The sequence below is a fragment of the Esox lucius genome, chromosome 9, assembly GCF_011004845.1.
Source record: "Esox lucius isolate fEsoLuc1 chromosome 9, fEsoLuc1.pri, whole genome shotgun sequence".
Taxonomy (NCBI): Eukaryota; Metazoa; Chordata; class Actinopteri; order Esociformes; family Esocidae; genus Esox; species Esox lucius.
This window is the reverse complement of record NC_047577.1, coordinates 15,216,790-15,244,594: the sequence shown is the minus strand read 5'-3', so window position 1 is coordinate 15,244,594 and position 27,805 is coordinate 15,216,790. Positions and strand designations below refer to the sequence as shown.

General features: G+C 44.6%; 1 protein-coding gene across 3 annotated transcripts in view; it reads right to left on the bottom strand.

Annotated features, from left to right (window-relative positions):
* Positions 1-27,805, bottom strand: part of usp43a (ubiquitin specific peptidase 43a) — a 92,524-nt gene that overhangs the window by 48,797 nt on the left and 15,922 nt on the right. For all 3 annotated transcript variants that reach the window (XM_010872980.3, XM_010872981.3, XM_034294401.1), the window contains exon 3: positions 2,194-2,300. In XM_010872980.3, the coding sequence (XP_010871282.2) occupies positions 2,194-2,300 (107 nt within the window). The remainder of the gene's footprint in view (positions 1-2,193; positions 2,301-27,805) is intronic.

Genomic DNA, 27,805 nt, shown 5'->3' with positions numbered 1-27,805 from the left:
TTACAGTGAAAACCTGCTACTACCTGAAATTTTGACAGGTTCAGCTGGAGCCGGGCAGAAAACGACGAGACGAGATATAAGAGAAACAACCGATTACAAAGAGTCAAATCGGTTTTTCAGGAGGCCTAACGCCAACAAAGTCCACTCATCACCGGGACATACTTACACGTCGTCGAAGGGGTTAGGCGCTGTTAGTACCCCGTGACTAACTACTGGGCGAACATGTGCATTGCCAATACACCTTGCAGGCAGAAGCGGCCACCTGACGGGGGAAGGCTGGTGAGTCTGCACTGCTTTGGGCCGGCGCGCCGCAGTTCTGCATTGTGAAGGGTACAGAGCGCCGCACGGGACGGGGCCGTCACACTGAGGAGAAGAGCTTGCACACAAACCATGAAGGTGATGAGGTGGGTGTGTTGCGGAGGGTTAGGGTGGAGGCTTTTCCCTGGCGTCTAATGTGATAATGAACTGGAGCTAATCAGAAAACGGCAGTAAACGCTGTGGCGGCACGTGCTGCATGACCAAAGAGCCAAGGCGGTTGGATGAGGGAATAGGGCCCTTTGAATTGTGGTGGCAGGTAGCCGATTTGCATTCTCGAACCGACAAGGTGATCTGTTAGGCTCTCGAGAAATGCCCTTACCCTAAATGCAGAAAACAAATGTCTCATTTCACACTTGTACATCACCTTTTGGTGCGTGCGGACCAAGACGGTGTTTGAGACAGTCAAGGGAGAGACCAGGGTTATGATATTCCAAAATAGAATTCAGATTTCCTGTCACGCTGTTCTGTTCCCAAAATCCAAAATTCAGTGTAGGACTTCCAATATTCCATCTCAGATTTTCAGATATTCCCTTGCCCCTTTCAGAGGACAATGAATTGGGGGAGTTCTAATTAACAGCCTGGAGTAAGCAGCGGAGTGAATATCTGCAGAGACAGAGTGGTTTTGTAGAAATGGATAATCCATAATACTGTAATGAATGAGTGGGAATGACAATACATTGATTGAATGTGAGGGTAACCTCGCGTTGTCATCAGTACAGTTTAACTGTCTCGGGTTAAGCCCTTATTGACTGACTCACACATGGTGTTGTGGGACGATTTCCAGCAAATACAACTGGAGTCCCTTCTATTACTGAGTAATGGCCGCTTTGTCACAGAGAGAAGCCCTGCCTGTTGGATGCCGTCAACTCCCAGCAGATACGGCACATTTCACTTGTAATCACCACTCAGGATGGATGTGTCCAGCCCTCACCAGCTGATAAACTGTGTAGTCAATCGGTCCGGTATTAAGACCAGTGGTGGCATCTGTCAATGTAAGAGGCAGAAAGTTCGAACAGACTGATCTGGGAAGAGACGGATAATGAAAGAGAATGGGAAGAGGCAGGTGAGAAGGAACTGGAGAGCGTTGTGACGAGGCTAACAGAGGGTCACTGCACTCCTAATGGACATGCTATGCAGGGCCCTGAAGCTGTGTGTGTTTGTTGCACACTTACAGGAAGAAAAAGAGCCGAACAAGATTCAGAGAAAAATCCCAGAAAGTGTTCACAGCTCTTTTGGAACACAGTGGTTCTAACCCCCAGGAGAGCAGATGCATATTCACCTGTTCTGAAAACTTACATCTCAAGGCACTGTATTGATTTGGGATAACGGAGTGAGAGTCCTGCACACAGAATTTAACACCATAATTATGGGAGCAGAAATATTCCGTGTGCAGGCCTCATTCCTTAACCATTAGTGTTCTGTTGGCGCGGCACTGGGAATATCCCCCACTTCATTATACATTGTGGGTGTCTGTACTGCTCTGTTGTTGTCTTTACTGCTCTGTTGTTGTCTTTACTGCTCTGTTGTTGTCTTTATTGTTCTGTTGTTGTGTGTACTGTTCTGTTGTTGTCTGAACTGTTCTGTTGTTGTCTGTACGGTCTGTTGTTGTCTGTACGGTCTGTTGTCTGTACTGTTCTGTCTTCGTCTGTACTGTCTGTTGTTTTCTGTTCTGTTCTGTTGTTGTCAGTACTGTTCTGTGACTGTCTGACTGCTCTGTTATTGCCTGTACTGTTCCGTTGTTGTCTGATTGTTCTGTTGTCTGTGCTGTTCTGTCGTTGTCTGTACTGTTCTGTTGATGTCTGTGCTGTTCTGTCGTTGTCTGTACTGTCTGTTGTTGTCTGTACTGTTTTAACATTGTCTGTATTGTTCTGTTACCTGTATTGTGCCTGGAAGTGTTCTTGGACGAAACTGTGTCGTGCTCCAGGCTGGTGTGCTGCTGCTAAGCTGGATCCAGGGCTGTCCTCCCCTCCTCCCACCACACCCTGGAACAGAGAGAAAACATGGTTGTGTGAATGACTGGGAGTTGGCATGTCTGTGAGTGACTGCTCCCAGTGAGACCAGTGGAGCTTCAGAAATGCTGAACATCAGTAAGGTAGTGAGGTGGATCCCAGCATATACTACAGCTCCCCTGTTACTATCCTTCCATCAGTGTGGGTGTGTGTGTTCACCTGTAATTTCCTCTTGCTTCTCAGTATGGCTGACCTTGTCTTGGAGCATTTTCAGCTGAATTTGGTGCTGGACAATGTGACTAGCATCATTTCTATTCAGCGGATGTATAGTACCTACAGTACTAATTAAAATACAGTAAGCTAATTAAAAGGCTATTGGTTTTATGAAATGCTATTGGTTTTATCTATTTCTGATGTTAGCTAAGACGTTCATAAGATAAAATAATGTTGAACACAACATTCTTATTACATAATAGGTTTTATTGAAAAGCAAAACATTTCCTGTTGCTTCTTCATTGCTGCTTAGAAACTCTTAAATGTATTTTATAGAGAAATACATCAGTAGTCTACATAGTGATAAATATAGGCTACACTGGAACATTTCAATTAATCTAATATATAAAGTACAAACCACACAACATCTGCAATATATGTTTGGATAGAGCATCCCCTCTATTTATGGATGGAGTATCTCCTCTTTGTTTGGATAGAGCCTCCCCTTTATGTTTGGATAGAGCATCCCCTCTATCAATCAATCAATCAATCAAATGTATTTATAAAGCCCTTTTTACAACAGCAGTTGTCACAAAGTGCTTTATAGAGACACCCGGCCTTAAACCCCAAGGAGCAAACAACAGTAGTGTTGGATTTCAGTGGCTAGGAAAAACTCCCTAAGAAGGCAGAATTTTAGGAAGAAACCTAGATAGGACCCAGGCTCAGAGGGGTGACCAGTCCTCTTCTGGCTGTGCTGGGTGAGATATTAAGAGTCCAATTGGAATAATAAATACATTTCTCTGGGCTAAATCCAGAGTCTATTTGATTCTAGACTAGGTCAAAAGTATGACCAGGTGGACAAGGACAGGGACAGCAACGGGCCCCCCAAACCAGGTACTCCGCAGGTGTGGACCAGGACCTCATCTCCTCCTAAAATGTAAAACTGGAGGAGACTGAGAAAAGTTAGAAGTGCATTCCTCATATCCCCCAGCAATATAATATAGCAGCGTAACACCTTGGAACTGAGACGGGGGGTCCGGCGACACTGTGGCCCGGACAGGGCCCAACAGGCAGGAAATCAATCCACCCACATTGCCAGGCATCAACCAAAGGGACACCCACCAACCGCAACCCCCCTGAATGAGGGCCGAGTATTGCCAGCAGCGTACAGCCCAATTGCACAAGTGCGCAACAGAGAGTCAACAACAAGCCAGTGACTCTTCCCCCGATAGGCATTGGAGGGAGGGCATCCCAGTGGTGACGAGAGCCCACCTGGCAAGACAGCAAGGGTGTACAGTATCAAGCCTACTGGTCACATTCACGTCCCTGGGCCAGGCTACACCTAATCATAAACCGTGCTGTAGAGTATAGTCTTTAGTAGACACTTGAAAGTTTGCACTGAGTTTGCATTTCTAACCTTAATTGGCAGATCATTCCACTGGAGTGGAGCTCTATGAGAAAAGGCCCTGCCGCCAGCTGTTTGTTTAGAAATTCTAGGTACAATTAAAAGGCATGCAATCATAGGTTACGTGTAGGTATGTATGGCTGGATCATTTCAGCAAGGTAAGTAGGAGCAAGTCCATGTATTGATATATAGGTTAAGAGTAAAACCTTCAAAATAATTAAACTCAGTGATATGTTTGAGAGTAAATTTACATAAATATTAGCGACACCCCCTCCTTTTCGGGATGCACGAGGGATATGATCACTAGTATAACCAGGAGGAGAGGCCTCATTTAAGGCAGTGAATTCATTAGGCTTTAGCCACGTTTCAAATAAACCAATAACATCTAGTTTATGATCAGATATTAATTCATTTACGGCAACTGCCTTTGGAGCAAGGGATCTAACATTTAGGAGTCCCATTTTGAGATGCGAGGTCATTTTTATTTTTATTTGTGACCGAGGCGGAGGAAGGCTTTATCTTAATAAGGTTGTTTTTGATTAGCACTACCTTGTTTAACTTTTCTCAGCCTGGAACGAGTTACAGTGACAATAGGTAAAGCTGTACTAACTACTCTGGCTAGGCTATCGACAGACTCCACTATGCTAGCAGGCTGGCTAACAGCCCGCGGCCTGACCTGCACCCTATCTCATGTTATGGCTATAGGAGTGAGACTCCTGTCAATGTTCCTAGATAAAAGAAGAGCACCACTCCAGCTAGGATGGAGTCCATCGCTCCTCAGCAGATCAGGCCTGGCCCTATTTCTGGGAGAGTCCCAAAAAGAAAGCCAGTTATCTACTAACTCTATACTTGGATAAACCATCCCCTCTATGTTTGGATAAACCATCCCCTCCATGTTTGGGTAGAGCATCCCCTCTATGTTTGGGTAGAGCATCCCCTCTATGTGTGGGTAGAGCATCCCTGCTATGTTTGGATAGAGCATCCCCTCTATGTTTCGGTAGAGCACCCCATCTATGTACTTTGAGCTTGATTAAAAATCAAAAAGCATAGTTTTTGCCTATGGGTCTAAGAAACACCACAAGAAGTGTTCCTAAAAAACGTCTGGAACCTCTGACAAAATGCGGCCTTTCTCCCCACAGCTAAAGGAGGAGTTGCTCAGACAGACAGATAAATGAGCGCGCCACACAGCTGCCAAATTGATCCTTTGCCCATAGAGAAAGCAGCCAAGCCCACCAACCACAGGTCTGGACTGTGTGAGAAAGGGCAAGGCAGTGGGAGAACTCAACAAGGACCGGAAATCCATACTGAAATCAGTCACTAATTACAGCTGCATGAATTGATGGCTTTCACAGAGAAATAAAAGGAATAGCGTAACGTATTATCGGAAGCCTCTGGGATGCGTGTCCCATTTTGCTCAACCAGTCATCTAGAGTTTTTTGTAGTATCATTCCAAAGAATCAGACACATTCATTTCGCTGCTGGATAATGAATGGGTCTCTGAAATGTACTCCCAATCAAAATCCTATTCTCCCCTAAGTCCTAGCCCTAAACCTAAGCCTTAACCAAACGCAAACCTCAAATGTAACTTTTATTCTATACAACTAGCCTCAAAACAGGGTTTTCCTCATGGGGATCAGCAAAATCTCCTCACAAGGTCAAATTTGCCTTGTATTACTTACACAAACACATGGTAATTAAGGTGATTAGTAAACAGACAGTGGTTTATTCTCAACAGAGCGCGTTGTGAAGTTTTACATCTATTAGCAATCAATGTTTACAATGATATTCAGGTTAACCCTGAAGCTCGGGAATCGTCTGATTTGAAGTTGTATCAGTCTGAGTGAATAAGAAAAGCTTAATTCACAAAAAATCTTTTATTGAACTAAAGTTTTACATTTTGGTTTTGTAGTTGTTTTTAATCAGGCACAGGCAACAGACAAGTGAATGGAAGAAGACAGTGAATCATTTGTTAATCATGGTACTCAGGGAGTGCAGCAGGTAAATGCTGAGTAATTACCAGAACAATACCTGCTTGATTTATTCAAAGAGCAGCACACTAGGTAATGTTTCTCACAAGAGCTTCTAGACTCAGGTTTGTTACCTTCAGGAGTGCCTTTATAAGTCACATTGTTAGTCACAAGGACTATGATAACCGACCAACATCATCACTTCCTGTAAATACCACAGACGGCTGAGTTAATTTTCAGGGGAACTGACTACAAGCAATATGAAACAACAAAAGTCAAAACCAACGTGCAGTCTGTATATTTCCATCACAGACCTGAGCGAAGTAGATGACGTAAGGGAAGTCTAGGTTATTATAAGAACCAAAGGCGAGGTCTCCAGATTACGCTACTCGTGGCCATTGCAATGCACACACAAGTGCACGTTTCTTCCTAGGAACAGTCTGTTCACAGCATCTGGCTTCAAAGCTGCCCTGTGACAAGTGATAAAGTTACCACCTACGCTGCTCTGAGATCCCCTCCCCCCTCGTTTTCCACTGTTCTTAAAGGGCTCAATGACTTCCGCAAGAGAAAAAAGCTACCACATTAGTTCATTCCTTGTAAAGCCTTGACTTTGTATTGTGTGGTGTGCGAGTATGGAGGATTGGTTCGAGCTGCTCTGCGCCTAAGTGTTGCTTCAATGGCCGTTTCAGACCTGAATGGTGGTGGACAGTTAAGACGATGTCTATGAGGCAGTGAGATTGAAAAGTGGATTCGCCATCACCAGGGGACCGGAGCAAAGCATTCTGGGTGATTTTAAAGTCCTCTTCAAGTTGTTTTGGGGCAAAGTTTGGCCCCGTCTCTACTCAAGGTACAGGGAGTCTGTGCCTAACTGAGAAGCACAAATAGCCTCAAATGCAGTAAGGTATTGTAAAAAAAAAAAAAAAGAAAGAAGAATGGATTGAAATGTCGAACCAAGACTTAAGTTCAACCCAAATTCACAACATAACCTGGGAGAATACATCGCAAGTTCACTTAGTTTTAGTAGAATCTGTGATGTATTTAATAGGATGAATGGGGGAGGATGAAGTGGAAGACCTTTAGCATGGGCTATCTACAGCAGGTGTACATTTGGACAGAGATTTAAGGGGGAACATCGGAGCTCACATGGCGGTCTATGGCGCTCCTCAGTAATGCCCAGGTGGCCACCACAGTCCAGGTTCATGTTCTGCTGCTGCAGCTGGCTGACGGGTGTCTGGGGGGGGGGGGGCGTCCATGAAGGCAAGGCATCAATGCATCGCTCAGAGTGGTGGAGGTGGAGGGGGGGGGGCTGCTATGAAAACGCAACACCATTTGTATCCAAGTAATAGAAGGGTATACAAATTATAAATAGGTCCTTAGATTTTTTGATTATCACAGTTAGGTTAAATAGTGAAAACATCTTAGGCCATAGTGTTACAATAGGCTGCAAAATAGATTGCCATGAACCACTTTTTGTATCCAATGTCAAACAAAGCCATTATGATGCAAAGCCAATTCCAGACTGTCTAGTACTAATAATATTGTTTTGTTGCTTATTATTGTAACCCTTTTCAAGCAAGAAGCTATTCCACTGATAATGACAAGCCAAATGAACACGATGTCTCTTTCCAGCAGATGCATCCCCAAAGCACTTATTTTCCTTCACTAACACAATTAAAGATTAAATACAAACATGGAGGGCTTGAGATGGGCTGGCAAATAACGGTGTATTTGAGCTATTAGTAATGGGGGAGAGAGAGAGAGAGATAGCCAGAAAGAGGGAGAGAAAGGGGTATGTGGGGGAGCCAAAAAGCATTAGAATGTATTATGTGTAGGGCTTCGGTAAATCCCCCAAGCACAGTGCAGAAGGTGTGCCATTAGAGAGGTGCTGTTGAGTCTCCAGGTTTTATCTCGTTAGCAGAGGTGTACCACCTGAAGGTTGGAACTCGTACAGGCACGCGCGGTGCTGGTCATCTAACTCAAAAGTGACCTTACTCTGGGATCAATACCTTGAGCCAATGGCCGAATTTACAAAAACGAGAAAAATAAAACCATAGTTTATGACAGGTTAATTGAACTGGTTAAAACCAAAGCACTGATTCCCCTAGGTACCGTTCCACTACCAGTTGCAAAAATCACCCGGAAATCATTGGTTACATTTCACATCGACATGTGGTCTTAGGACATTTTTCATTAAGAAAAAACCCAGCATCTGCTCGGAAATTAGTTACAGGGATAAAACCATTAAGCACAACGTGTTGCTGTAACTCAATTGACGGGTAAGCAGTTGAGTGTTAACTCTGCACTAGGGAATGGGTTTCTACGATTCTGTAGTTTATAATGGCGTAAACATGTTAAGGGCTTTACTAGGGGATGGACGGCGTCATTGTACTGAATCACTGTCCTGGGTGTCGGGGGTGAATTAGTGTGAGAGGAGTGTGGGTTATCTAGTAGTAGTAGGGATTTAGTGGGGAATGCCAGTTAACCGAAGGCCCACTTCGCCAGGAAGCCAGGGGAGGCCAGGCCTACTTAATTCTCTGTTCATAACAAATCCAAAGCATGGTCAGCTTCACTGCACACTTAAAAAAGCACCTCCTCACAAGTAGGTCAGCAGGCACTTAGGTGGACCTTAGAACAAAGAACAGATGCCTCCATTGAAAGCGCAGTACTGTGAGTACTGGATCTTTTCTAAAAGTGTGCGTGTGTGTTTGTGTGTGTCCCTAGTGGGTCAGTTGGTAGAGCATGGCACTTGCAGCGCCAGGGCGGTAGGTGTGATTTCCACACAGGACTAGTATAACAAAGTGTGCCAATAAAAACAGACGTGAAGCTGGAGCTGGCAGCAATTTGATAGATGCTAATATCCAAGAGGTGCTAAGATGTTCAACTGTAAAATTGAGTCTAATCCCAAAGTGCTGAACGCTTAAAGCCAACAGATCCATATTCAAGGCTCTTTTCTGCTGATAGGAGAATATTAGCACTGGCATCCAAACCACCCGGATCTGTATAATGGATTTCCAGGGTTTAGATAGAAGCAAGACTTTGGAAGACGTTCCATAAATATAGCCAAACAATTATTGGCTGTGTGACTCATGTATCTAATATCAAGGGGAATCTACTCCCAAACAGATCGAAAGTGAGTTGTATATATGATAAGGTTATTATATACACAAATAGCTTGCTGAATGGTAGCATTTGGAAATTGTTAACTAGTGGTAGACCAAGACTACCAGTCATGGTGCTAACTTGGTTAACTGCCTTAAATATGTTTGTCTTTGAAGCCACAGTAGCTGCAGAATTAGACCAAAATATGTTATTGACATTTTTAAAACATTCCATACATTGTTTGTCATGTGGACCAATATCCTGTCTTCACTGTGTTGCGTTATAGAGAAAATGGCGCGTCATGTTCTTAGTAACTGCAAAAACTTACAGTTAAACCAAGAAAAAGGGCAGTAACTGCCACCACTCACCTCAGTTACTGCCTTTTCCTGGTTGTTACTGAGCTCTGGGCAGCAGCTCTTATGGTGCACCCTGAAATTATTGACTGTTGGAGTGCATATGATGCAGTCCATATATTGCTAATGCAGTGCATATGACACTAACAGCCACATACTGATAAATAAATGAACACAAGTTGGCATTATTTTATTTGATGGAAACATTCCAGTGGTGTACCAAGTCAGAAGGCAGTAACCGCTGTCTAGGGTCAAAGGTCAAGAGGTTCAATATGAACACAAAATATCCTCACGGTAAGATAACATGAAATCCTGTTTCCACTGATTCATATATAACTCATTTGGCTGGTCAGTAATCAAAATGCAAAGCCCTTTTCTCAGTTCCGCTTAGGGAACAGTTACTGACTTGTAGGTCAGAGCAGATCTACCCTGATTGCATATATTAATTCCTCCAGGACGGGGCTTACGTCCCAACTCAGAAGTCATTCAAAAGTTACATTTTAAAACAGTTATGCAAGTGTAGGGACAAGCGGTAACCCAGGTCAAATGTCCTCTCAGAACATTTAGCCAATTTGAAATGCAAGCTCAACACTCTCCAGCCCTCTCCTGAGTCAACTAACCACACTAATTTTACAGCCTTCAGGGCTGAATAAAAAACACTTTCACACAGTGTTGGTAACAAATTGTACTGACCTGGAATCGAACAAAGACTTGTTACATATCCTAACCAAAATGAAGACATTGTTTTAACCACATCTGAATACTGCACAGCAATTGTCTTAGATAACAAAATATTTCATATCATAATACAAAATCACACACACATACAGAATTGGCCATTCACAAACGACTGGTGAAACGTGCGACAAATTGGAACCATAACGGCAGGATTTTTCCTGCATTAAAAACTCAAAGGTCTTGCAAGATCTTGCATCGCCTCTGTGTGTCGGCATAGTAAATCACGTTTTTGCGCTCATACATAAAATACCAGAGAAATACTGCAGTGAATGTCACGGTACAAGGAAACTTTTTCCATGTTGGCAGTGATGCCAGATGGGGAGGTTTCTCCCCCAATTGGACTACTTTTAATGGCCTTGGGCGAATCAATTTACAGACAGTGTAGTAAAGAAGAAGTAGCGTTTGCTTTGTAGAGTCCACAGGAGATTTAACAGTTTACTGTCAATAAAATCTGGCAACCTTGCATTCGGAGAAGAGTAACGTCGGAAAAATGAGTGGGTCCTAGATTTCTATCACACCCAAGCATGATATCAAAATATTGAATATACATCAAAATATTTCAATATAACTTAATAACCCTTAAACTACATCCAATCCGCATAACATTTTTTATCATTACAAATGACTTCTAGTAGCCTTGAATCGTCAAGGCAAGGATGGAGGAAAAAACTATGCGACAGGGCTGTAATATAAACAGTCAAATAAACAGGAACATTGCATAACAAGGGAAATAGACAACAACAATATTGACTGTGATTAAATATAAAGCTGTGATTCCTAGATCCTATAAGAACCATAGAGCCAGCGATTTTGACACTCAATGGCTAAACGTTTTGGGGTGGCTCAAAAATAATAAAATATGCAACTTGTTAATATGTATAGAATACATGTATATGTGAAGAATACATATATTGCTTTTATATTTTGGTTGCTATTAAGAACATCGTAGCGTGCATTTGCTCCTCAAGTGGACATGGACAACAGAGCAGATGTAACACTACAAGTTGTATTTTTTCCAAGTATGAAGCCAGATATTATATGAAGTATCAGAGAGGCGTCCTGTGGCGCGCAGGGGAGCGGGGAATGGGGTACCATTTGCGTAATTTTGAGCCAGGAAAACCCCTGAAGCACACTGCGACAGTTTTAAACAAACAAGCTATCAGAGCAAAAACTGTTACTTGTCCAATAAAGCCTAAAATAAAGCTTCAGACATTCCTTTGAACTCCAGCCATGTTGGGTTCATTCAACGGTGACCTAATTATAACAAGTGCAAATGCATATTAGTTTAGAGCACATATTAATATCCATTATGTAAGGTTTTAGTTTATGCTAGCTAGCTTGGTTAACGTTACCGAACACTCAGGGGGCGCTAGTAATAAATGATGTTGACATGCCCAAATAATCACTGTTAATCCATAAATATGTTCCACTCTAAGAAACTAAAAGGCCTCATGTATCCCATTTAAATAAGGTGCCAAATCATGTGACCTGTGTGACTATGAACTGCATACATCCACCCATGTGTATCATTAGTTTACATAAACGCTGGTTTTATTTTCCAACCACTTCCGTTGTCTCGCAATACTTGCTTGCGCTGAACATTTCTGCCCTAGAACATAGAATGCATTGAACACAAAAATAAACCTTGTCTTTTCTCCATCACATCAAATTGTACCCTGCATTCTGTTTCGCTGTGGCTTTTGAAACGAAAGATGCAAAGTCACAGAGACCCATATCACTGCAATCAGCAGAACAAAGGTGGTATCACTGGGAGGAACACACAGGTGTATACCCATGGGTATTGGGTCTCAGAACATCGCAATTTTGCACACGCAAAATGCATCAACTCATGGCCCGAATCCTACATTGCACCTTATTATTTTGTCCAGTGTTTCCTTTGTTTGATAGCAGTCAGTTAAAAAGGGTATAGGGTGTCATTTGAGACGCAGCAAAGGACACTACCTATTGTCTGTGTCAGGCTTTGATGTCATCAGAGGACAGTAAACTGGTATGATGATGTCATCGGAGGACAGTAACCTGGTGTGATGAAGTCATCGCTGGATACGTAACAAGGCGTGATGATGTCATCAGATTACACACATCAGGGAATGTCAACAGTACAGTCTTTGTGACAATCTAATAGTTTGTCATGCTGGAAAAAAACTGCACCAAAAAACAATCAGTATTTCTGTGTTTCTGGATACGTCTCAATGCAAAAATGCAGTTCAAGAACTCCTGGGCGCAAAACAGAGCACTTGCCCAAAACACACAGAACTCTTCTTCTGTCCGCTAATGAGCTTCTCCCGTGTATACCAGCTGTGTGTCTAGGCAGGGCTGCACAGGGAAGGTAGTAATGCTGAGCTTACCCCAGAAATAGAGCTTTGTTAGCAGGGGAAAACCACTCTGCTGGGACCCTGGGAGGTAGCTCACCCTAATGAGAGCAGCGTGAGACGTTGCTCCGCCACATGCTAGCGGCCGATCGACGAACACACACTCAGGCTCATCCTGCCTGGGCCTGTCAATGAGAGGACAGAGCTGACTGAGGGGGAGGGGGTGGGGGTTGTGCTTAATGGTTGGGGGTGAAGACTGAGTTCACAGGGCCCCCGAAGCTAACCCGTGACTCCGCTTCTGAGGCAAACCGGTTTTCCGTTCGTAACCACGGTGGAATTCACTCACAGCCACAACAGTCACAGTGTGAGTCCTCGCAACACTTTTGTTTGGGGTTCCGTGATGCCTGAGTAGAGCCGACAGCGCGGCGTCCTCTCGGTAACTCTCCCCGGCCCTCTGCTTTGTGATGCAACGGCAGGGACATCCCAGTTTGACTCATCTGAGGGCTTCCTGACGCCGCGGCCCCCCCGGAACACAGAAACACGCTGTTTCCTACCCCGTGCCGTTACACTGTTCACCCGGTTACGTGCGCGCGTGTGCACTCCACTGTGGTAACCCTGGGTGTGTGGATATGGCTCCCGCGTGGGTTTGTGTGGGTTCTGCCAACGGCTGAAGAAAGCCAAAAATACTTCAATGCAAAATCTGTAACTGTGTTGTAAACCACACACGTGTGTCACCTTCATACACTGGTATCTTTTGAAGGTGAGCCGTGCGGAGAGAAGAGTATAAAAGAAATTCCTACAACTTATTCATGAACACAATCACTTCACAGCAAACACCAAAATAACAACCAAATGAGAAACAAATGTTCAATCAAATGGTTGGACCACTAAGCTTTACACTGTCACTTCCTATAGGGGTTCTGACTCACTCCCAGCAGCTCCACAATCCAACCAGGAAGCCATACATCTGAGCTGAATCATAATAGCTTCCTCTTTGCAGTTAAAATTACATTGAATGTCACCTCTGCTCAGTAGTCAAGAATCTATACTGGCTCCATTTGTGAATGCAGTGAGGAGAGTTTGGGAACAGGTTTTGACAGCAGAATGAGACTGCAGTGGATTTCAGAAATTAATTTTGTCCCCTGTGATGGTTGTTCTGGGATCTATGTTGTCCCACACACACACACCAACACTGAATTGGATGTGTGGTAGCCGACAAAGTCTCAGACGTGCCGGTGTGTGTGTGTGTGTGTGTGTGTATAGGGCTAGATAAAGCCCTATACACACGATATGGGCAAGATAAATACATTGCTATGTTTTTAACCAAATATTAAAATTGCAATTATCTTTCAAACTTCCAGTTTGTGTGTTCATCTTAAGATAGCTGGATGGGACCGCCCGCACAACCCAGTAACAGTGACAGGAGCAAGTGGCAAGCCTTTTGCATGTAACAACTAAACGACTGCATTCGACCCTGACAGAACAAACAGGGCACAAGTCATGACGAATATACAAGCGTTGCTTGACTGGCAGGTGGGTATTTAAAATACAGCTCTTGCGATACGAATATTCCACATAGGGTATTGCGATTGGAACGTAATTAATTGTGCGTCACTAGCGCGTGGACATGTGTGGATGTGTGCGCGTGAAAAACACTTTATCTGGATATGGTCCACAGGCGCCCCTCCTAAGCGCACGCGGTAAGCCGGCAGATCAGTGCTTCTCCCTGCTGTAGGAGATGACATCTCTCCCGCTGTGCATGCAGATGAGACACGCCAATGTTGACACAGCCGGCTGTTTTCACGTTTACCCGAAAGAGCCCCCGCCGCCTCCCGTCGAGTTTGTTTCCCCCGGAACTTTAGGCGGCGCGAGAGGATTCAGATCGGAAAAAGGCGAGGCGTGACCGCGTCGTCCTTAATGCTCGGACGCTTCACGGAACACGACGGGGTAGGGCGGGGCATAGGCCTAGGTTTGGCAGCGCTGCGGCCTGTTCGATTGGAAATGAGGTCGGACAGACGTTCCTTAGAGCATTCCGAACAGGCTGAAGTGAATCAAAGTTCACTCCCGGCCCACGGTCATACCAAGGTTTCCAGGGCGTCGTTCTATTGCTAATACACTTCCCTCATCTGAAGAGCTCAACATTGTTCCTGACTTTTCGTCATCAACCTCCATGTCACGTCAGATAAAACGGGGGACCGGGAACTCAGCAGGACGACATGGCAGCATGGATTGCGGGGGGATGAAAGGAAAGGGAAGAGGTAAGCAGGAACAGAGAGAAAGGGGGGGAGACAGCGCGGAAAGAGAGAGGGGTTCTAAAACGCTTGGCATGCAATAAAGGGGCTGACTCACCCCTATTCTTTCAGCTGCGTAGAGCCTCTGCTAATTCAGGTCTATTCAGGCCAGGCTTATGGTAACATGGCCGTCTGGATGACGAGAAGAGGGGGAAACACGGGCATTCTCTAACCCCCCCCCCACATCCATCTCTGCCTCCATCAGCGCAGTGACACTGACTACTGTATCAACTCACATTATCTGTCCACACTTTACAATCTAGATCAGGTTCACCACTTTCCTACCTCTGACATGAATATACATCCATCGCCTGTTAAGAGGTTTGAGAGATGTAACTGCTGTATATGAACGTAACGGATTTCTCACTCCTTCCCATCTTGCTAACTAAGCCTTCTCGCACTTATCCAGACCTGTCTGAAGAGTGCTGGGACTGCATACCTTGCGATGGCACAGCACGCAGCAAAACTCTGTGCCCTTTGGCAGATTCCAGGGCGATGCCAGCTGATCCAGCAGACAAACACACACAAACGCCGCAAACACACAGTAACACGGGGGACAGAATATACACGGCCGCAGACAAGAGCTCTTGGCAGCACCTTCAGAGCCAGATCTGGGTTGGCAGAGACCAGAGACTGGCAAGAGAGGGGAAGAGAGCAGTCTCTCATTTGCACACTGGCAATGTTTATTCACATGCAAATATTAATTTGAGAAATAAATGATCTGACTCGGCTGGCGGAGGAAAGAGGAAGGAGAGAATAAATGTCTTCTATTGTTTAGGGGAACGGGTTGTACGGGTCAGGGCGACAGCATTCATTTTGGGAAAAAGGCAAACTCTAAGATCAGATCCACATTCCGCCAGAGTGCCCATGTGAAGAAGATCTCCTACAAAAGCCTCCTTCAGCACAAATTCCTTTTTGAAATGAAAGGTGGACAAAGCAGAGGATTTGTTCTCTCTCATTCTCTCTCCGAAAAGGTACTTCAACCATTCAATGTCATCATATCAGTTCCGCATCAAATTCATATTTATTGCTTGGTTTATGGTGGGATATCATCACGGGCCTCTTGGTAGAAAAAAAACGTGAGACTCTGTCATTGTTTTTCTTATTATTGTTTTGCGGAACTGCATAAAACCAGAGGGTAGAAAACAAAAACAATCAGGCGTATGCAGGTAAATGTTCACAGGCGTTCCTCGGAAACCGGTAAAACCACAACACAGCCACCATTCCAGTTAAACACCTTCAGAGTGCCAGGGGGAGAAGTCCCAGTGTAATGACACAAGATAATGGGCAAGGCAATGGGCCTCTGGGACAGACTTTATTAGATTGATTTAAAAGCAACCAAAAGGCCCCATTGTATTCAGCCAATCTTCTCCGGCATTCTCATACAGACCACGAGTGCGAAACAATGAGGTAAGGACATGTGAGGTAACCTCACAGTCGGTGTTTAAGAGTGGTTTCTGTGGGCGTGGCTGAGACACCAATGCCTTGATCACACCTGTAGCGTTATTAGATGTTACAGCAGTGGCACATTCACTTGTGGCGAAAAGGCCCGTTTGATTCACAGAAACCAACATGCAGCATCGAAATCACAGTGGATCAATGTGGCGCCAGGGTGAAACTGTTTGATAGCAACAAAGTTGTCACCCAGAAAGTCCATATCAAATGAGTTCTAATTATTTCTCGTCTTTGTTCAACCGCTGTCCCGGCCAGGGTGGCAGAAATGAGCCCGTTCTACTGGAACTTGTAGTCATCGGAGAGGACCCGGGGGAAAAGGAACTTCTAACAACTTTGGCAAAAGCAAGGGACACATTCAATTCCCTGGATGGTAAGGAAAGTCCATAGAGATTATACGCAGGCCTTTGTGGATGGGAAACATGTTTTTTTGCCTAGCCTGTAGACCTTTGAGTATGATTATGTTCTATCTGCCACTAAGGATGTTCACAAGTAAAATACCTGATAACTAACAAGGAGAATATTTCTCACTCGCGAACGAAGCTACCCGCTAGCTAGACTGAATAGTGGGAAGACTCCTCCATGTCCCATGAGTTTATTAGGTTCATATCAGTTCACTTTAGAACTCAAGGAAACTCTATTAAGTATCAGACTGGTATTTCAACTAGAAGCCGCTGTCCATAATTCTGACAACAAATGCAGTGATGACTTAATTTTACTAGCATCGTTTCTAGCATCGGTGAGCTAGCAGAGGCTGTATCTCTAGGCTGCCTACTCCAATCTGTCTTTGGTGCTGCAAGTTTTCCATATGCAGAACAGACCTCACCGATGTGCAGCATGTCTGAGGTGCCACCGTCGCGGTCAAATCAAGGTCATCTGGTCGTTCTCTAGCTTCTCCTTGTGGCAGGTTGAGTACTTGTTGAATTGTATTTGTTTGCTGGTGAACGCATTCTCCTCTAGGCGGATATTCTCGTGTGGCCCTCTGGAGTTAAATAAAGACTGAAAGCGGCCCCAGGGGCAAAGGTGTTTGACCCTCCTGCAGTTAGGTATCCACTGGCCACCTTTGTCCCATGTCAGTGCCCTTCACTTTACCATGTAGTTGATAGTTTGCAATAATGAGTGGATTATAATCAGAACGTCCTTGGGGCTCATAGTCCCATATCGTTTCCCTTTCTCTGTGCCTAACAGTGGGTGGAATAAGCCAGCCTAAATGAGGAACAGGAGCTAGAAGCCCTAGCAATAGCCTAAAACAATAACCTCATCAATGGGGATCGTGATATTATTCATCCCAGGGAGGCCCACTGCTTACAAATCCCCTTGGCTTTCCTGAAGTATGCCTCATATCCAAACAGCTGTATGTCCTTGGGCACTGAACCATTAGGACCGTGCGGACGGCCACAAAAATCCAGAACCACAGTCTGCTGCTGTCCATTTGTGGCAAATATCTTGAGCAAATCTTCTTTATAGGACAACAGTTCTGGGGATTCCATGCAGTAACCTTTTGGTTTCTGGCCAGACACTCCAAACGGAAAACTATTATATGAAGAAGTAAAGATTGTGAAGTTAAAGGTGGTGAGTATATATTAAATAATGGAGATTAAGAATGAGGCAAGGATTGTTATAATATGATCTTCATCTGCAATGGTTATGCTGATCTACGACCTAAACAAATACTATTAAGCACATATACAGAGATGTTTTGCTGTTATTACTCTCCTTTGTGTGTGTGTGTGCGCGCGCGTGCATGTACACGTGCATTAGCATCTAGTAAAATGATTAAAGGCAAATGTCAGGCATGTTAGAAAAGTATACCAGTTAATTTTGAGAATGGTACATTTGGAAGATAATTAAATGACAGAGTGGCTGTAGAGCTCTTTAACATTCAGACAGCACAGCGTAGTTGATTCAAGGCCTGTGCCTCGTCAGAGCTGGGTAACACTGTTGCCCAGCTCTGATTTTACCCCCTGAGAGAAGGACAGCCGAATCCTTCATCACACACAACTCGACCTCCCGAAAAAAAAAAAAAAAAGCATCTTTTTTCTCTCAAAGGGGACAAAGGTTTAGATGCCGCTGAATTTTTTAACTGTTCCTGAACTATTTAGGGGGGGCCGTTTTTGAAATATTAATAGATTTAATCAAATGTTTCCTAAGAAAAGTGTTAAATATTTCAGGCAGGTGTGTGGATCCATTAGAGGCCTTTAACTGGCACAACCCATCGCAGTCAACCATGTCTCCATGTGGCGCCTCTGATGTACCCTATGTATGTGTGTGTGTGTGTGTGTGTGTGTGTAGACGATGGGTGTGCTGTGAACGTGGAGGAGAAGGACAGCCTGCATTACTTACCCCCGGAGGATGGACATAGTAAAAGGGATATGGGGAAAAAACAGACGAAGAGGAAGGAAAACGACAGAGTAGTGGGTATAGATGAGAGTGGGTTTGGGAGCCATCAGTGCTGTGTGTGTTACATCTGAGAGGATCTGAGTGCCCTTAGAAAGCACACAGTTTGTCATAGACCCCTTCTTCCAGCACTCACAGCACTCTACCACACACAGCACTCAGACTCACACAACCCCCCCCCACACACACACACACACTCTACCACACACAGCACTCAGACTCACACAACCCCCCCCCACACACACACACACACTCTACCACACACAGCACTCAGACTCACACAACCCCCCCCCCCACCCCCCCACACACTCACACACACACACACACACACACAGTAGGTAGTAGAGTCTCTGAAGGAGAAAGCCAGCCAGGCCGGCTGTGCCTTCTGCCCTCTCAGCAGATCGATCTCGGGGCTAATGTTCCTGCCATTTGCAGTGCTCTTCTTCTGACTTTGAGCGCCTCTCCGGTCTGCCGGGAGGTTCCATTTCATTATTTATAGCCCCCCCTGTGCGGTGCTTCGGTCGAGGGCAGCGCTCAGGGAGGCCTTGCAACCCCACCGAGAGTCTGGCTGTTGTGTAGGGAAGCCTGTCCTCCGCTGGCTAAGGGCTCTCTGGTCTCTGAGTTGCATTGGCCGTCTGCTCTCTGTGGAAGACCCCGGTCACATGGGGCGGAAACGCAAAGGACCCTGTCGCGACCTCACAGGCGATGTCCCGGCAGCATTTCCGCGCCCACCCCAAACCCCCCCATGGTTTGCAACTCAATGTGACCGCACCGACCTGTTCACCGCCACACCTCCTTTTGGGAAGGAGTGAGGGTCAGAAGGGAGCAGGGAACAGCTCAAATCCCCGGGAAAGCTTCAGTGTGGTGAGAGAGTTGTTTGTCATCCCCTGGTGTGGACAGGCCTCCAGACAGCCTTCCTCCCAGCGACCAGGGATGAGATTGGGGGGCTCCTGGTGAATGATTACGAAGTCTGAACCCCAGTGATGGTTCTAGTCAAGCCTCTTTGTTCCGCTGATTTACTATCTAGCTCTATCTTTGACTGAAATGATTTACTGAAAGCCAGGCAGAGACTTTTACAAAGTGAAATGGACCACTTTTTTGGTATTGGCATGTTGAGTCTTTTCTTCTGTCAGTTTTTCTTAAAAGAATAAGCTGATATTACTTGTTTCAATTCCATTTTTGTAGATTATTTGATACTCAATCAAAACATTTGGAACCAGCAAAATCAGGGCATCTGCTTTTGAGAAGCTAAGTGAAAGAGAAATTGCACTTCAAATTGTTCTTTTCAGAAATGTTAACTTATCAGCTTAGACCGAGTAGCGCAAACATATAGGCTGCCCAATTTAACAGGTGCTACAAAATAATACAAAACAGCTACCTCGGTTATATTAAGGAAGTCCCTGAAGCCCAGAGCTGCGCTGCAATTCACAATCACAACACCATGCCACTACAAAAGCCCTGAAACTTTCTTTCATCCTTAAGTAAGGTTTTTAATTGAGTCAGGGGAGGAGGGAGGCACAGGGAAAGCGGAGATGTGATTGGCCCCGCTCGGTCATTTATCCCTCAATAGCTGAATAGCAGATGGAGCCACTTTGGAGGAAGGAGGCTTAAAGAAACACTTAAACGAAACGGGTGAATAATACATGATGAAGCCCACATTGATCAGAAGTTGGGTCCCCAACTTCTGCCATTTGGCACCAGGAGTTTTCACAGTGATAAAAACACGCAGGACACTGCCACCTATAACAATGCCCCTCTCAACTGCCTTGTTCTTTGTACGACGGTGTAGCACAATCGCCACTAGTGTTGATATCGGTGTATATGGTAAACGACACAAAGAAGAAACGCTTCGATTTCCTTTCTCTCCGGCAGCTCAATTTTCTACAATATAGAATGTAGGCCAGACTGCTGTGTTTTAAAAGCAAAGGAAAAGCCTATGACACACCACAGTGTCAAACAGTGTCAAATTCACCTACGAAACTTGTCCATCCCAATCTCCTCTTCTCCCCTCCCCCTCGCTATCTCATCCTCTCTTTGCCTTGTGGAATTTGAAGCATCTGAGAAATGTCACCGGCGTCCTAATCGGATTGTGGCTGGTGTTTGGCGGGGCTGGCGGGAGCAGCGCCGTTTGAAGTAACCTGTGAGAGGGGTCGTTGGAGCGGAAGAAGGGAGCGTCTGTGGCAGTCTGCCCCCTCCGGCCCTGATCTGAACATGCCAGCTGGGTCGGGTCGGGCAGCTGGAGTTTCCTCCTGACTGTGGCTAAGACGGCTCGTAGCTGACAGAGCCAAGCAACACAGAGAGATGAGTCAGAGAGATGGGGGGGGGGGGAGCGAAAGAGAGTGAGAGAGGAGAGAGAGAGGTATGGGAGAGGGGAAGAGAGAGAAAGAGAGAGAAGTAGGGGACAGGGGGAGAGAAAGAGAGCGAAAGAGAGAGAAGGGGCGAGAGGGAGAAAACAAGAGGGGAAAAGAGTGAAAGAGGGGGTTGAGAAACAGAGCATGAGCATACAAGTAATAAGGAGACACACAGAAGCAGAGGAAAGACCCCAGTGTCAAAACACATATGAATGAGGAGTTATCCAAGCTACAATGTCCTCAATGGTCAAAACTGACATGAGAACATCCATCAACTCTTACCTGTCACTGATGTACAATCTGTATAATAAACAAATCCACTTCTTCCGCCCCCACTTCGAAGCGGACCCAAAACTTAATGTCAAACACACCGTTTCCGTTGATAAGTGTTCTATCACCTTGCTGGCATCGACCAGTGGCCACATTTCCAAGTCAAAGCAGTTACTGCTATCCATTCAGGGCTGATTATTAGTCTTTTTCTTTGCCATCCACTCACTGTGTCAACTCATTTCGGGCGCTGAGCACCTAATATCGACATTTAAAATTGAATAATGCATGGCTAATGCATCAATGCCTGAGAGACGTGAGAGTGAAAGGGGGAGAAAGAACAAATTAAAGAGAAAAAATGAGAAAAAAAAGTGATTTATTGGTTTATAAATCACTCAATCAGGCGGCCACTGTGTGTTAAACGGGTGGGAGGCAGAGGCCTAAGGCCAGATTTAACAACTCCTCAATATACGCACAGTTAACACGGAGGGAAATTCATGCCACAGTTGCGCCGCACTTTGATATGGCCGAAGTGAGTTTGGGTGATTTATTTCATGCCTGGCCCAGCAGAGAAATGTAGAAAAAACGATGTAGCTGGGCCTAATTCTTTCATATTACCAGTAATATTGTTGTCAAGCCTGAGGGGGTGGACAACTACAACGTACAGTACAAGCCAAAGTCAGCCCTTAATCCCCCTTATATTACATATGATGAGTTTCGGTTCAAGGAGACTAGGCTTCCTCACGCAACTGATTAAACAACAGTTAAGCCCAGTTTATTATCCCTCTGCCTTCCACGGGTACGTAAGTGGCGTCGATTGTGTAGCGCAGCTAACACCTGCAACTAGAACTGATGACCTAGAGCCTTAAATGATTACATAGGAATTGGCAAAAGTGATAAGTCGCTAACTAATTCATGGACTTTATGTTTAAGTACTGACTGCATTCCCCTTGCATTTAGAATAATTATATTTTCTGATGGTTTTTCCTTTGTTTTCCTATCAGAGGGAAACCTGTGGAAACACACCGTTAAACGGAGAGGTGGAGGAAGAAAACGGTTTATGGCTGCCACTGGTTACGTTAACTTTGAACCCGTTGTTAAAACTTGTTCCACTAATCAGGCCGGATACATTTGACTGCTGAGACACTGTCCTGAAGATGAGACACCATGGGTAAAGTGAGATGGATTCGTTAGAGATGAGCCAATCACAGACGATTTCTTTTCGTGCCGCTCATTATGATGTCACCCGAAGGACTGCGCAGCAGGAAGCAGTCCAAGACTGAAATACAGTGCAGTGGAAGAAAGAGGACAAATGTAGTGTTTGTTTCTGTTTGACTAGTATAGTCATTATACCAACACCAGGCCAAGTATCACCTAGTACCCTTAGCATACTACTATTAGTAATAGACAGCAGATAAATAGAAGGAAGAAAGAATGGTTAACTCCTATTTTAAACTGAGTTGGCTGTACATAAAACAAATCTACAAGAAAAAACAAGCAATTATTAATTGTTTGAAAAAAACAGGGAAACCATTGTTCTGAGGTATGCGGACTAACTTTTCTTGTTTTAAATCAACCAAATAACCAAACAAATGTAAGGGAACTCTTAATTTTAAGATTTCCTTAACACCAAAGCGTGACATTACGATAAAATGGCATTTTGAAAGCTGACGGAGAGGTGCAGAAAAAGCTACAGAAGCAGGTGTGCATGAGAACTCTAATGGCTGGTGGGAGACATGGCTGACTGAGCTGTCAAATGTGATACATTTTAAGCAAAAATGGGCAAAGCACTCATATGAATCTGACATCACACTCTGAACTCAGCCAGAGAATTTCCCGATAAACAGACCCTTGCAAACAGACCAAGGAAAAGGGACAAGGTTGCAAGCCTGAAATGCGCCTGTAGCACGCGGCTTGTTAACGCGCTTGGGAAACTATCCGCTGGCCGGAAGGAAAGGTGAACCGGCTCGACTGGTCTCGCAGCTGGTAGCAGTTGGTATGTTGGGGCACAGGTTATGGCAGCTCGTTGCTGAACCACCAGTAATAACAGAGGAGTGCTTTTTGAAAGGACTGCAGGTGTGTTATGTTTTAAATTTGGTTTCTGCTCTGTTATTTCGGCACAACTAACTACAGACATTTTTCATGTCTACTTTTGCAGAGGTATTGCTACAGGAAGTAGACGTGCAGTGGAAATGAAGATTTTGAGTAGAGTGCAAAGGTTTGGGGACCTTGAGTAGTAAAAAGGGTGTTGCGATGAAGGTGTGCAACAGAGGAAGAGGCGCCTTTCAATCACAGAGGGACTGTCAGAGGAGGCGGGCAGGAGTAGCACGCGTCTCCTCAGGTTTCCGCCGGGTCAGAAAGGAGCCGTCGGGTGGACGTGCCTGTTCCGCTCCCTGTGGTGAATGGGGTGAGCGTCACCCCACCCTGCACTCGCTCTCTCTCCCGACCCGTCCACCCACCGTCCATCCGTCTGTTCTGTCCAGCAGCTGTGACCCAATACAGCTGAGCGGCTGGAGCCCAACGTTCATACCCAGAAACAGGCCGCCACAGGGGTCCGGGCAGGCCAGCCCTTCGCTGTTACACCCGTGCTGCCTCACCGTGATGCCGTTTTAAGCAGACGTGCGCCACGACGATGCCGCCTCGACTCATTCGCCAGCCAATGGAGAGAGACCTTTGGATGGGGGGGGGGGGGGCGGGGTAGAACGGAGGGAGGATGGCAGGGAGGGAAAAGAAAGACGGAGCTACAAACGATCGTAGGCTATGAATTCAATTACAGAGCAAGAAAATAGCCCCTCAAAATGGAAATGGAACACACACGCGCAGGGATTTTGAAAGAGCTCCTCTTTTCTCTGGCCGAGTCGACAACAAATGCAATGGAGGCGAGAAAGGTTTTAAGGCGACATGATTCCACGGAGGCTAATGACAGCCAGGGCCCTAAGCTGTTTATGTGGCACAAAGGGCCTCCTCTAATAGCGTCTCTGGCAGAGAAAGGCATTAACTAGCAAAAGGCGTCACGATGGCCGTCAATGAAAATAAGTCGCTTTCATTGGATAATGATAGGGAGCGGGGATGAGCAAATGACAAGACGGAGACAGCTGGAAGTGGCGTGAATTAGCCATAACCTTCTTGGACGACAGAGGGGGCAATGTGTAGTTACATGACAAGATAATATTAGAGGCCACATTAGGGTTGGTCAGTATGCTGTACGCTGGGGTGTTTGGAAATGTCTTGCAGTCAACCAGTGCACTAGGTTCATAGATAGACTGCGCTCTACAACCCACCGGTGAAACAGTCACTCCATCCGATCACATCTCGTAAACAGTGGGCATGCTGGTGTTTCTTTACATTCACTTTTAATTAGGCCATGGTCTCAATTAGTGGCGCATAAAATGTTTCATGCATCCGTTTCTGATGTCATAGTCTAGTCAAACAAGAAACCAGGCAAGCCTAGTTCAGCCGACCAGCAATAGAATATGTTTCCACCTCAAGATTTGAACCTGGGTCGCCCATGTGAAAAGCTGTGTCGTTAACCACTACACCATGGAGCTGCATATTTGCCAGGTGTCAGTATAGCATCTTGTCTCTATCTTGAACAAATCCTCTTTTGCCACTGGTTGTTTTAACAATTATATGGCCATTTGTGAATGACATTGATAGAGTTAAACTGACTAACGTTTCTTACCAAGTTTACGTCCACCACAAATAGCATCTATGTATGCCGTTTGCCACTGGCCGTTTTAACAGTGTATTAGCCAGTAAAAAGCTTTACCGGTATCTACTAACTTACTGGAATAGTCACAAGAATTTAGCAATTGCTAGCGAGTCTACCAAAGGTATTTAATTTCATGGCATAAGAACGTATTTTTTTCTTTCATGGCAAAACAACATGCTTTTGTCTTTCATTTGTTAATGACATTGATACAATAACTATCAATAAAGGTGACGATAACAACATTTTCATCAAGTGAAAAGACGAGAGAATCGTGGAATCTACCAGAAATAGTTAATAAAAAAGGCCACTCTGTCGTTGCTCTCAATAGATATGAACTCAGGTCTTCCACATGAGAGGCACAGTCTTTAACCACAACGCCACGACATTACATGTTTTAGCCGTCGCTAGACTCCATTGAGGATTGTGTTAAACTGACTAACGTTTCTTATTAAGTTTACCTCCGCCATAGCACCTTTTTTCAAAAGTGTGTTAAACTGTTTAGAAGTAGATCTCATAAAAGTGGTAAATGCCTCACTTCTCTCTGGAAGTTTCCCAAACTCCCTGAAAACTGGTGTTGTCAAACCCCTCCTGAAAAAGAGCAATCTGGATAAGACCATATTAAACAACTATAGACCGATCTCAAATCTTCCTTTCATAGGCAAAATCATTGAAAAAGTTGTCTTCAATCAGCTGAACAAATTCTTAAGCTCAAACGGATACTTTGACAATTTTCAATCTGGTTTCCGACCGCATCACAGCACAGAGACAGCGCTCATTAAGATAATAAACGATATTCGCTTAAATACTGACTCAGGCAAATTATCAGTGCTGATACTACTTGATCTCAGTGCTGCATTTGACACTGTCGATCACAACATACTTCTAGACAGGCTGGAAAACTGGGTGGGGCTCTCTGGGATAGTCCTAAAATGGTTCAGGTCATACTTAGAAGCAAGAGGGTATTATGTGAGTATAGGAGACCATAGGTCTGAGTGGACGTCCATGACATGCGGAGTTCCTCAAGGCTCAATTCTTGCGCCACTCCTATTCAACCTGTACATGCTCCCAATGAGCCAAATAATGAGAAAGAACCAAATCTCTTATCACAGCTATGCAGATGACACACAGATCTACTTAGCCCTATCGCCAAACGATTACAGCCCAATTGACTCCCTGCTCCAATGCATTGATGAAATAAATAGTTGGATGTGCCAAAACTTTCTTCAGTTAAACAAAGATAAAACTGAAGTTATTGCGTTTGGAAATAAAGATGAAGTTCTCAAGGTGAACGCGTACCTTCACTCTAAAGGTCAAACAACTAAAAATCAAGTCAGGAATCTCGGTAGTCATGTCAAAGCAATAACTAAATCAGCATACTATCATCTGAAAAATATTGCAAGAATTAGATGCTTTGTTTCTAGTCAAGACTTAGAAAAACTAGTGCATGCTTTCATCACAAGCAGGGTGGATTATTTTAATGGACTCCTCACTGGCCTTCCCAAAAAGACCATAAGACAGTTGCAGCTCGTACAGAACGCCGCGGCCAGGATTCTCAGCAGAACCAGAAAATATGATCATATCACACCAGTCCTCAGGTCTTTACACTGGCTGGCAGTTACATATAGGATCGATTTTAAAGTATTACTACTGGTATATAAATCGTTCAAAGGCCTAGGACCTCAATACATTGCAGATATGCTCAATGAATATAAACCCAAACGAACACTCAGATCATTAGGATCACATCAGCTAGAAATACCAAGGGTTCACTCTAAGCAAGGAGAGTCTGCTTTTAGCTATTATGCCAGTCGCAGCTGGAACCAGCTTCCAGAAGAGATCAGATGTGCTCCTACAGTAGTCACATTCAAATCCAGACTCAAAACACATCTATTTCACTTTGCATTTAATGAATGAGCACTGTGCCACTGTCCGTCCGACTGTTTTCACTGTTCTTTATTTTATTATATTTTTTATTCTAAACTGTATTTGACTTTATATTCTTAACGGTTTTAATTTTTCTTATTTCTTCACTGTTCTGTATTTGATTTTATATTCTTAATGGTTTTTATTCTTTCTTATTTCTGTAACAGTACATCTGTCAAATGGATATTTATGTAAAGCACTTTGAATGACCATTGTGTATGAAATGTGCTATATAAATAAAATTGCCTTGCCTTGCCTTGCCTATGAACTGTGGCTTTTGCCACTGGCCGTTTTAACAGCTTACTAGCCAGTAATAGGTTTACTAGTATCGACTAACTTCGTAGGAATAATCATAAGAATTTAGCAATTGCTAGCGAGACTGAAGATTAACTTTTCCATGCCAGAAACAGTCGCAATATAACCGTATACATTTTCAGTTAAGGCTTACCAACGTACACTCACCTAAAGGATTATTAGGAACACCATACTAATACTGTGTTTGACCCCCTTTCGCCTTCAGAACTGCCTTAATTCTATGTGGCATTGATTCAACAAGGTGCTCAAAGCATTCTTTAGAAATGTTGGCCCATATTGATAGGATAGCATCTAGCAGTTCATGGAGATTTGTGGGATACACATCCAGGGCACGAAGCTCCCGTTCCACCACATCCCAAAGATGCTCTATTGGGTTGAGATCTGGTGACTGTGGGGGCCATTTCAGTACAGTGAACTCATTGTCATGTTCAAGAAACCAATTTGAAATTATTTGAGCTTTGTGACATGGTGCATTATCCTGCTGGAAGTAGCCATCAGAGGATGGGTACATGGTGGTCATAAAGGGATGGAAATGGTCAGAAACAATGCTCAAGTAGGCCGTGGCATTTAAACAATGCCCAATTGGCACTAAGGGGCCTAAAGTGTGCCAAGAAAACATCCCCCACACCATTACACCACCACCACCAGCCTGCACAGTGGTAACAAGGCATGATGGATCCATGTTCTCATTCTGTTTACACCAAATTCTGACTCTACCATCTGAA